The sequence below is a fragment of the Triplophysa rosa genome, linkage group LG7 (assembly GCF_024868665.1).
Source record: "Triplophysa rosa linkage group LG7, Trosa_1v2, whole genome shotgun sequence".
NCBI classification, from domain to species: domain Eukaryota; kingdom Metazoa; phylum Chordata; class Actinopteri; order Cypriniformes; family Nemacheilidae; genus Triplophysa; species Triplophysa rosa.
Window position 1 is genome coordinate 7,509,212 of NC_079896.1, and position 11,905 is coordinate 7,521,116.

At 36.2% G+C, this 11,905-nt stretch overlaps 2 protein-coding genes across 3 annotated transcripts; one reads left to right on the top strand and one right to left on the bottom strand.

Moving 5' to 3' along the window:
• Positions 1-220: 220 nt before the first annotated feature.
• On the bottom strand, positions 221-4,785 carry eno1b (enolase 1b, (alpha)). 2 transcript variants are annotated; one of them, XM_057337560.1, is made up of 12 exons: positions 4,652-4,785; positions 3,723-3,811; positions 3,476-3,571; positions 2,818-2,876; positions 2,651-2,720; positions 2,275-2,408; positions 1,933-2,155; positions 1,650-1,847; positions 1,296-1,497; positions 1,033-1,141; positions 860-918; positions 221-693 (listed from the first exon to the last, which is right to left on the bottom strand). In XM_057337560.1, the coding sequence occupies exons 2-12, from the start codon at positions 3,805-3,807 to the stop codon at positions 627-629; spliced, it is 1,302 nt and encodes a 433-aa protein (XP_057193543.1). In that variant the 5' UTR covers positions 3,808-3,811; positions 4,652-4,785; the 3' UTR covers positions 221-626. The 2 variants fall into 2 exon arrangements, with proteins under 2 accessions (XP_057193543.1, XP_057193544.1); XM_057337561.1 differs by having other exon boundaries at positions 3,723-3,808; positions 4,652-4,776.
• Positions 4,786-7,204: 2,419 nt separating this feature from the next.
• ppil1 (peptidylprolyl isomerase (cyclophilin)-like 1) lies at positions 7,205-11,774 on the top strand. The gene is made up of 5 exons (XM_057338162.1): positions 7,205-7,371; positions 10,330-10,583; positions 10,984-11,138; positions 11,305-11,373; positions 11,494-11,774. Exons 2-5 carry the CDS (start codon positions 10,528-10,530, stop codon positions 11,712-11,714), a joined length of 501 nt encoding a protein of 166 aa, XP_057194145.1. The 5' UTR covers positions 7,205-7,371; positions 10,330-10,527; the 3' UTR covers positions 11,715-11,774.
• Positions 11,775-11,905: the final 131 nt, after the last annotated feature.

Below are 11,905 nucleotides of genomic sequence, written 5' to 3' on the forward strand. Positions count from 1 at the left end.
CGCGTGTAGATTTAAAGGACTGCCACTGTTGAGACGGTGGATTTATTTCGGATCAGTGGATTTAGGCTACAGCCTTGTCAGTTTCGATGGCTTCATACTGTACATTTTATACCACTTTAATGTACAAACGATAACTTGAACATTTCAACTGCTTATTTATAAATAATAATAATGTGAATCATATTTAAACCGGCATACAATTTTGTAAAAATAAAATGCATTTGAAAGACACTTATCCAAAACATGCAGTGGTTTTATGGTATACATTTATTATTAGTTTTATTAACAACATTTTTATTGTAACAGTATCCACTATTACAAGTACAGACCTCTGGAATCTGCCAAGCAGCATATACTGGAAAACACTGTTTACACATTCTTTAAAACTCCTAACAATCAAGTACATGCAACACTAACAAATAAACAGCATCAGAAACACTTAACAATAACTGTTTCTGCTACTTTGATGTCGGATGCATTCTTGCAGTAATAGCCCAAAAATCTCTTTTCGGCATAACACATACTGACTTCTGTTGATATACTGTCACATCTTGAACTGAACTATTAGTAGATTTACTATGGAAGATTAGGTGGTCCTAACTGTAAATAAGACCATACTTATAGTTTCAGTTCAATGGGTTTCTGAAGTTTTTCCCAGCAAAGCGAGCTTTATCTCCCAGTTCCTCTTCAATTCTGTGCAGATATAAAAGATATTCTTCTCACAAATGCACAATATCAGGAACGGGTGTGCAGCGAACCACTGAGATTTTATATGATTTTGTCTGTATGTTTAAAATCCAAATGATACTTGAACAATACATTTGCATTCAGATAAAACAAGTTAACAGTGTTAACTTACCTGAGGATCTGGTTGTACTTTGCCAAGCGCTCAGAACGACACGGGGCTCCTGTTTTAATCTAATAGAAACGGAAAATGGTCAAATAAGAGACCACAGTGAGTTCATTGTAAACTGAAAAGCAAATATTAGACCAATCCAAATGAAGACCACATATTAGAAAAATACATTGTACCTGTCCAGTGCAAAGTCCCACAACTAGGTCAGCAATGAAGGTGTCCTCCGTTTCTCCCGAGCGATGACTCACCATTACACCCCAACCACTGGACTGAGCCATCTTACATCTGTGGGGTGACATTTAAGAAATTGTTCACAAACTTGTTGTACAACACATAACTTTGGCACACTATAGCCCAAAAATAATCTGCACACATATTCCATTTGTGGGTAAAAATCTGTGTAACGATTTAACTATAAAATAAGGAGTTTTGAACTCACGCCTGCAGGGATTCAGTAACGCTACCAATCTGGTTGACTTTAAGCAACAGGCAGTTGCAAGCCTTGCTCTCCACTGCTTTAGCAATGCGTTTAGGGTTGGTAACTGTGAGATCATCTCCCACCACCTGGATGTTTGTGCTGTTAGTAAAATTTGTCCAGGCCTCCCAGTCATCCTGGTCAAAGGGGTCCTCAATGGAGACCACTGGTGTAGTGATAGAAGACAAAAAAACATGATTAACCTCTCTGTTCACCCACTGTCACGTATGCCCAAGGCTATGTCTAAATAAGTAATTACAATCCCAAAGATAAACGTTTTCATTAGCGTAATGAAGGGAGGAAATGACTGATGGGTACCTGGATAGTCCTGAATAAAACTTTTGTAGAGGTCAGCCAGTTCATCAGGGATGATATAACGACTGGGGTCATCAGGAGACTTAAAGTCCAGGTCATACTTCCCATCACGATAGAACTCTGACGCAGCCACATCCATGCCAATCACAATCTCATTTGTGTATCCAGCTTTACCGATGGCATTCTTCAACAGCTCCAAGGCTATCACAAAAATGCAATGAAGTGAAATGCTTAAATGAAGACATTACATTTTTTAGTGTCAGTGAGATTTTATGTGTTTAATTACCTTCCTTATTTTCCAGGATGTTGGGTGCAAATCCTCCCTCATCCCCAACATTGGTGGCATCCTTGCCATACTTTTCCTTAATAACGTTCTTCAGATTATGGTACACCTCTGCCCCGATGCGCATTGCCTCCTTAAAGCTACTAGCCCCAACAGGCAGTATCATAAATTCTTGCATGGCCAACTTATTGCCTGCATGTGAGCCACCATTGATCACATTAAAGGCCTTTATAGAAACAGAAAAAACTATAACTATAAAATTTTACCACATAAAGACAAAGAAACTAAACATGTAACTGTACTTTTTTAGCACGTTTTCAAATATCAATGTGCTCAATTCCTCACCGGGACAGGCAGGATGACCTCTGGGTTTCCAGCAAGGTCAGCGATGTGGCGATAGAGAGGAACACCTTTTTCTGCCGCTCCAGCCTTGCACACAGCCAGGGACACACCCAGGATGGCATTTGCTCCAAATTTAGCTGATGTTTAAAAGCAAAAACATTATTTCACAATAATAAGATAGACACTACATAACTATTTCAAGTATGCTTGGTATAAGTATGATATCTTTATCATATAATTTGTGGTGTATCTGCATTTTTCATTACAATATCTCAAACACATGTTTGCCTGAGCAAAACATTAAGAGGAAATATTTTAATGTGATGTCCATACCATTTCCTATTGTTAAATGTGTAAACAGAGAAATATTATGAATTACACTTGTTTTCAGTTCCATCCAATTCCAGCATGAACTGGTCAATATTCTCTTGCTCAACTACAGTGATTCCCTATGCGGCAGAGCAAAGAAAGCGAAAAACAGACAATCATTACCAACCATTAAAATTTTCAGTAAGTATTTCTAACTGCAGATTTTAAAATACTCACCTGGCTGATCAGCGCAGGTGCAATAGTTTGATTCACATGCTCAACAGCCTTTGATACACCTGGATTGCATAGAAAAAGACATCAGATATGAACAACATATGATTACATCTATGTACTATGAATTAAATAACTACTACATTTTTATGATTAAACCTTTATATTGAGTCATGCCTGTATTAAAAAATCTACAATTTCTTGCGTGGTTCAACTGTTTTAGTAGGCATTTAAGCATTCAAGCCAAAAACATTCAATTTGCATTACATAATTCCATGCATTCCTACATAGTGCATTAAATAATATTACTATACCACATCAAATATCATTGCATCATTCACTGTTGTGATTTGCATGCTCGACAAGCATTGCACAAATGTACACATTAAATAATTTGGCACTGGCTTGCACATGCTATGCTATAAATTAAGATCCACCAAATCAAAATATAAAATTGAAAACACATTAGTTCCAGTAAATTTTCACTTGTCCACGGAGTACCTGTTCACACAAGGCTGAATCTGTATTTAATCAATAGGCTACATGTAATAAGTCCACCTTTCCAGTCTAATAGAAAAAGAGATTCGAGGAGAGAAAATGCCATTGGTCTGTAAATAAATCTTGCTTCACAAACATCAAGAGTATATTTAAGATGTAAAGTTACCTTTGCCCAGGTAACGGGACTTATCATCGTCTCTTAGCTCTAAAGCTTCATGGATTCCAGTAGATGCCCCACTTGGGACAGCAGCTCGAAACAGACCTGATGAAAAAACAGCAGAATTAGGTGGGAATATTTGTGCAGTGCCACCTGATTTAGCTTAAATTCAGTACACCAAACCATCCTCACATGTGTCTCTTTTATTCTAGTTTAAAAAGAAACTTGGGTTGAAATGAAAAGTCAGGGGAATCACCTTTTTCTGTGTAGAGGTCCACCTCCACAGTGGGATTACCCCTAGAATCAAAAATCTCACGGGCATGTATTTTCAGGATAGACATGCTTCTGAAAAATAAAGAAGGGTTAGATAAGAAAAGATATAGTGTTGGCATCATTATCTGTGAAACATATATAAACAGGAAGACACATAAAAACTCATCACCTCCTGTGTACAGTAATACAAGTGACCCACAGTGAGCAGGTTGGTTTAACTCTTGTTTTATGTGTCTGGATGAAAGTTGATTATTAGCCCAAACTATCATCAATGGGAAACATCTGCATTTTTAAATACACCATGAAAAATAATTCGACGTTTTAACCTAATATAAGAGTTATAGCTTTCAAACGTGCACAGGCACATTGTGTATTGAAGGATGTGCATGAGAAGCTCCGGTCTAATGTAATTGGATTAGCAGCTGTCGTTCACTGTTCATCGTGCAAAAACCTACTCGACTAGTCTAAACGTTTTTCGCATAAATACAAAAGACTCAAACAATATTATTTGTCTAGTATTATGGGTACTAACGGCCTGTTTCACAAGCACACATTTCCTGGCTGTGTCTTCAAGGAAACGTATGTCGTTATCGTATAGTTTGTTCTACAAATATTTAATCTCATTACAGCTCGTATGAAAATGTGTGGGCGTAATGGAAAGCACGACAGACCAGCTCGTCCTCAATGTCACGTGCCTATTTAAGGTAATTGCCACTTTATGAGAGTCATGCTCAAAACTAACATGTGGGAATAGCGTTTTAATGTTTAACATGATATATTACAAACTTGCAATAACAGACTGAAAAGGGATACTGCGACTTCCCAAGACTACATAAAACAACATTTCCTATATTAAAATATGTGCAATGTTAACTAAAATTGGGTTATAGTTAAAAACACACTGTTTCTTACCTCGGAGCCGGTGTAACTAAAGGACAAATTGAAAGAATCTACGTGAATTAAACTGCTTGATGGTTCAAGCTCAAATTCGTTAAGTCAGTATGCTCACTGCACAGTGCACATTTGGGCCCATAGAAATATACTAACCTAGTTAGAATCTAGAATGGCACACCATTTGAACGTAAGATAAAGTAGGCGGGGCTTTGCGACCCGGATGTTGTCCCTCATTGGTCAGATACAAAATACGGAACATTTTCCTGTTTTAACTGGTAAATTAAAAATGTGAATTTAAATTGTCGAACTTGTCATGAACTAGTCTGTTCTCCAGTAATGTACAATTCAATAGAAAACCTATTTGTTTTAAGAATACTGTTATAGTATTTTATGCCAAATTTTATTGGTAAAATGCCTGTAAAAGTCGAGCAGCATTTTATTTTCACAAACCGAGCCATTGTTGTAGGCTACACACACACACACACACACACACACACACACACACACACACAGACAGACAAATGATCAACATAAATATTTCAAATTATTATTGTATGTGTATCTATGTTGGGGGGGGTTGATGCAACAACACAAGGCACAATAGAGTGTTTGTGTGTTGGAGAATCATGGTAACTCATTCCCTTGGGCCAGTAATCCCTCAGGTCACTGACCCCACCCCTCCTCCCTCCCTCTTTTCATCTCTCTCTCTCTCTCTCTCTCTCTCTCTCTCTCTCTCTCTCTCTCTACCTCTCTACCTCTACCGTCCCTCCCACACAGATGCACTTCCTCTCTCTAAACACTCTTATTCTTCCGAGAATCGGTCGCCAGTCCGTGCAAATTAGTTTAGATTTGTCTCACATGGAGTTTCGGTTCCCTTGTGCACATTTTGTTTCGTAGAACTGCTTGATGTTGTTTTGGTTGCTTCTCTCAGGTACGTGGTTTCTCAGGGGGCCTTCCTGACAGCCAGATGATCCTCATGTTCTTCCATCCTTTCGCCTCACAAATCAGACCTCAGGGATCTCATTAACAATCCACACAGATTGTGGATATAGTGAAGCAACGACCTGTTGCCGGGGAAACACTGTGGTCCTTGTGTCCCAGCATGTACTCCTCTAAGACTTCTTCGATCTTTTGTCTAATGCTTTGTCCATATTCTAAATTGTGAATTATTAGTAGTGAAATGATCTTTTAAAGCTTACAAGAAATCTGCATTTCTACAACTACACAAGCAATTTACATAACTTTTTATAGATGCATTGTATTATAAACAAAAAGAGTTAATAGTTTTGTAGATTTGTGTGAACCAATTTCAATTTGTTATGATGACTTTTGCCTCCCTGCCCTTTTCGAAATAGTCCATGCAACTTTTGCTACTGATCCTTGGCACGTCATCGAGTTCTGAACCGACCTTAAACACTTCATTGTCCCATTAAAATATTAAATATTTTTACACTTTAAATGCATCACTATAGACTAAAAGAAGAATGCAGTTGTGTATTTATAAAAAAATTGGGCTTGTTTTTAAAATCTACTGATAAAATGGCTTTTTCGATCTACATAAATGTTTTCTTTACAGATTTATTATTTTAATTTTGAATGAAGGTTGACTAATTAAAAAAAATAGACTTTACCCCTATTTTGAGTTTCTCCTAATCTCTGCAACTCCAAACATGTTTTTTGTTCATTTGATTTTTCATAGACTGTTTATTTAGTTATAAAACAAGAACACACTTTACAATTTAAACTTAGGTCAGTCTGAATTTCACAGTCAAATTGACTGAATCTATAAAAATGAACATATGATTCAGACCTATGTTTTCTCAATAGAAGAATATAAACCTTGCATAATTATTCTCAAACAATCACAGTTATCTCTTTTAATTTCTGATTATACATGTGTGAAATAGTTTAGTTTTATAATCATTTTCATAGCCTTTTATGTATTAGGTTTTATGTAATCAGGTAAGTAGTATATAAAAAAGATAAGCAATATATAAAAGTGTTAAAAGAACAAAATATGTGTTAGTTGCTCTTTTAGTTTAATTTCAGCTGTTAACGTGTAAAATTTATTTATTGCCTCAACAAAGATTATTATCAGTGTAAACACTGGACCATTTATTTATGTTTGTCAAATTTCTGATTCCCAATAATCTTTTTATAACACTATTTATGATTTCATGATGAACGTACGAAAAAATGTGAACTCAAATAAAGAGTAAAGGAGGCTTATTTTTGTCTCCAGCCCTAAAGACTGACCCAGAACAAGAGACACCGAGTATTAGGCGTGGTCTTTTTGAAGGTTAAAAGCTTTCCTCATATGTGTACTCAGAAACCCAGAGGCCCTGCCACACTGAACTAACCAATCACAGAGCAGAAGACACACCTGCTCATAGAAGAAGAGAAAGGATTGGTTGCAGCGTAAAAATGACACCTGGGCAGGGCTCCAAGTTGTACCTGAAAACCTAGATGTTTTGTAGGAACAGTTTCTTCGCTTCAGGAGCTTTAGGAGATTCTGTTTCTTGTCGCGTTTGAGAATCCATTCCCATTGTCCTTTTCTTCACCGGCATCTTCATCAACGTCCTTCAGACAGGTTCGAGAGGTTCGGTCAAAAAAGCAGTCATACCTTTAACAACTGGAAAGAACAGGAAGTGATCTTCTTCAGCTAAAGCAGCGCTGCGACACAATGGCATCTCTTGTCCATGACTCCTTACTGAATGACCGCAACAGGAATTGATAGGGTAACTAGTCATTTTTGTTCAACGATTTAAGCAAATTTAAATGCTAATTTTATATATTTTTATTCATATAAATTAGTACCAAAATGAAAATTGAAAACCCTGCTTTAGATTGTAATGTAAACCATTACATAAGACTGAGTGAGACAGTTTTTTATTTGTAAGTTCAAATTGAATAATGTTTAATATTTAGTGTGAAATAACTTAAATATTGTTTTAGCTGTAAAATCATTAAGTTGTATGACACATAAAGGATTATGGGTGCTCGACATGTTAACTTCCGTAATATGTCAAACCTGTTTGATCAGTTCAAAACAAAGGGGCACAAAACAGAATAAATTTCATTTGCAAAGCATTTAAAGAAATTAAATACCGCTTCATTAAACAGCACTTTTTAACGTTATATTAAATAGAAATATGCTGTACAGTTTAAAATGACTCGTTTTTATCTGAGATAAAGATAAAAATATGAGAAATATTTAGAAAGCAATAGACACACATCCATATAACATCTCACGCACAATAATTGTGCTCATATGAAGAAAACATACTAACTCTCTGTTTGCTTGTTTCAGTAGTGAGTTATCTAGTCTCATCTAACGTACAGGTGAGAGGTCAGTCAGGTGCACGCTCAGGTGTAAGTGACAAAAGATCAGCCATTTTGATTAGCATGACTAAGCGCTTTCCTGTTTGGTTGCAATGGGATTTGGAGGGTGACACAATTTGTTTTGATGAAGAAGCAACCAATTAATTTAAGTCTCCCAGGCCGGTGGTTCCTCCAGTGATGTCTCAGAGGTTACGGTTGCCAAGGAGGCAGGCCAGGGCATCGATTAACATGGCATACACGTATGAAATAAACCTGTGGGGTTGGATTGTGCATTTAGTGAAACTAGAAAGGGTCTAGTGGGAACGGACACGACTGCAATGTGCTTATAAAAAAGAACTGTAGGTCTATTGCACGATAAGATTTCCATTTATAGTATATATAAGCTATAAAACATGACTACCAGTCGGGACAAGTAGATAATAATTAACAATCTCACAATGCTAAGAAATCTACTAAAATAGCCTACAAAGAAATCCACAAAGAAAAACTATTCAAATGGATCATTTGGATGTCCGTCTCCATCTTACAAGGCAGTTTTGGATGTTATTTGTTTCTCTAATACTGCCTGGTAATGATGCAGATGGTCGTCTACACGCATCGTTGGAATTGCTTTGCATCTGGGTGTGGACTGGCAAAATATGCAAATACACACAAATACACAATGGAAAGTGTGTCATACTCAAAATATCTATTCTTCAGGTTGAACCTTATAATTTGTTTTGATTTGGATATTTTGATATCAAAGAAGTTCACTTCATCGCCTCTAGGGTACATCTTACCCGACAGTGCTTGGCTGTGTATTGAGGTTCTAACACTGTCTGGTAACGATGCATTCTGGGGGCTTTATTACCAGAAGTCTTGAAATTCTTTTAGTAGAATATAAACGCAAAATGTAGTATCGGTTGGCTACACCAGAATGAGTAAAAATAAAGGAATAAAAGAATAGGCCTAAACAAATAAGTGAAGGAAATTAGGTATAAATTGTCTGTATATATAACGTATTCATCTCATTATTGTCAAGGGATTCCCACAGCCATCACCATAGTTTTAAACCCCACCCTGTTTCGTAGAAATACCTCCATGAATGTCACAAAAGTAATTCCTCCACACTCACACGCCCTCTAATGTGTAAGTCAATGATGGGTTCATTCTGTCTTTCTAGTGTCTTATTGTGTTCATGACACCTGAGATCTGTGTGAGAAAAGCACTATTTGAACCATCCGCTCCTATGCTGTTCGCTTTTTCCATTCACTGTGTGAAAAAGGAAGTAAAATATTAAATGCTCCAAAGCATTCTGAATGTGAATAAGTCAGGGTCAATATCAATAGTTTAATATAACCTAACTTTCATAACTTATTCCATCTTTGGGTGACACCTGTTGCTGATTCTTTGGGTTAACTATGCTTACACTGTATTCTTGACTAATAACATTTTTTAAAAGTTTCCTTTAAGATCTTTTTCCTGAAATACAAATGCTCTTATTCTGTCATTCTCTTTGTATCTGTTTTCTTCTCTCCTATACAGTCATGATTACAGAACCTATCTTCTGCCTCTCCGGTGCAGTAAAATCCTTTGATTTGTGCCTTACCAGGCAAGTTTAGATGTTGCTATTCTGTCTAATACTGCCTGGTAATGCCATCAATCACAAGGAATTTGATCGCCATATTTCTTTCCTTCTGCACCTACACTACAAAATTAAACAATGTTTTTCAGTTTTAAGGAATGATTACATCCTGCATTTCATACCTGACAGAATCTTGTTTTTGTGATGTGCTTTAAATAGGAGTATTGTCGTGTTGTATTCATGTATTGGTTAAATGTATAATGTAAATTCAGCATGTATGTCAAATAAAAGCAATAAAAAATTGAATTACATTCAAATATGTATTTAACTTTGTGTGTTATTTTCTGAATAAATATAATTAGGTCATTTTAATGTAGGCTATACATTTCTTAATTTACACCTGAAAATAAAGTTTTAAACAAAAACATATTAACAAAGAAAATGAATAAAATGACAAATGAATTGTAATATGAAGAACGAAGATTTGAATGTTGAAAGGTATTTCTAGGTCACTAATAGGCTAAATATGGGCAAATGTAAATTTGTTTTAGTGACCAAACTAATTCGTACAAAAGGCCAAGTTTTTTCACTGTAAAGCTCAAGATGCTCTATGGAACATTAAAAACAAATAAGGGATAATATGGAAGGATGATCAGGTTTTGCACAAACTTGAGTTCATGCATGCATGTGCATTCTGTAATTAAAACTTAAGTATTATACTTCAAATTCTTAGAAATTCTGAAAGCAACTTTTACATGTTTTTATATATTAAAATATATATACGTTTTAGTGGTCCTAGACTTTGCTGTATGAGGCAACATGCTTTGTCATCCAGTCCACTAGATGGCAACATCCGCATCATGCGTTCCGCTGTTTACTGCCACGAGGGAACTCGACCAGTAAGTCAACCGCTTCCTTATTACGCCTGCGATATATTTTAAAATAAAATAAAAAATTCTTTCAAAAGTATTTTAGTCAGTCAGCAAACATGTCCGGAATTCCACCGGATTCGTGGCAACCCCCTACAGTATCTCTGGAGACGACGTAAGTTGAAATATATATATGTTTATAGATGAATGAGCCACCTTTTGATAACACAATACACGAGACTCATGCTAATGCTGATCATTGTTGTAACGTTACCTATGTTTGAATAAACGATGATAAAGGGGTCAAAAATATATTCGAGGTAATACAGAGTACATTACCCTTTTGATTTTGTTATGGTTAAAGTGTAGTAACTATGATTTTTGGCGGTTTGATTATTTTTTGCATTGCCATAGTTTTATTACAAATATCGTGTTTCCCAAATCAAAAACTGTTATTAAACTTGTTTAACTTAACTAAGGGTAGTCTTTAACAAGTTATTGTATTATAAATGATTAGGCATACTGTAACCTTTTCCAGAATTACCATCATCCTTTAACGTTACATTTTTTACCAGTATGGGAACTATCGTGGTAGAACTATACTGGAATCACGCGCCAAAAACATGCAAGAATTTCGCAGAGTTGGGCAGGAGAGGATATTTCAACAACAACAAGTTTCATCGCATCATCAAAGACTTCATGGTTCAAGGGGGCGATCCGACGGGAACAGGTAGGGACAATGTGATGAGAGCCAACAACACCCCTCCTTTGATGCGTTTTCTTATCATACCTCAACCTTAAAACAGAGTATAGATTCGGTACGCATGATGTCAAGCTAAATCTAACATGCACGGTAAAAAATAAGAGACATTAGTAATTAAATACTATTTCTGCAGGTCGTGGAGGTGCATCTATATATGGCAAGCAGTTTGAGGATGAATTGCATCCGCAATTGAAATTCACTGGTAAGCAGTATTGTAGACACAGCATTAAGTGAATAATTTTGAAAACAACAGTAAAAAGCATTTCACTGCTGAAAATGTGTTTTGAAATGTGACAGAAATTGAAATATGCTTGTATTGTAGGTGCTGGAATTCTTGCAATGGCCAATGCAGGGCCAGATACAAATGGAAGCCAGTTCTTTCTCACACTGGCTCCAACACAGTGGCTGGATGGCAAACACAGTATATTCGGTCGAGTCTGCCAAGGCATCGGAGTTCTAAATCGCATTGGCATGGTTGAAACCAATAGCCAGGACCGTCCTATGGATGATATTAAGATTCTCAGAGTGACTTTACCTATCTGAGACATTTTCTGCGTTATTTTTGTACAGCCATTTTATTACATTAAAATTTAAGTTTTCATAAAACAAGGTCTCTGAAAGTTTGAATATGTTCTGGTCTATGGCCACACGGTGGTGTCATAACATTTTGTGTAGAGATTCTAGTATCTATGTGGACATATTGCCAGATTCCACACACATCAAATATTTTACAA

Bases quoted from the DNA above. Each gene is read 5' to 3' on its own strand.
- eno1b (XM_057337560.1), bottom strand. From the start codon at position 3,807: ATGTCTATCCTGAAAATACATGCCCGTGAGATTTTTGATTCTAGGGGT. The intron at 2,877-3,475 runs GTAACTTTACAT...TATGCAATCCAG, and splicing joins GTCCCGTTACCTGGGCAAAG to GTGTATCAAAGGCTGTTGAG. The intron at 1,142-1,295 runs GTGAGTTCAAAA...GTCACCCCACAG, and splicing joins GTTACTGAATCCCTGCAGGC to ATGTAAGATGGCTCAGTCCA.
- ppil1 (XM_057338162.1), top strand. From the start codon at position 10,528: ATGTCCGGAATTCCACCGGATTCGTGGCAACCCCCTACAGTATCTCTG. The intron at 10,584-10,983 runs GTAAGTTGAAAT...ATTTTTTACCAG, and splicing joins ACAGTATCTCTGGAGACGAC to TATGGGAACTATCGTGGTAG. The intron at 11,139-11,304 runs GTAGGGACAATG...CTATTTCTGCAG, and splicing joins GGGCGATCCGACGGGAACAG to GTCGTGGAGGTGCATCTATA.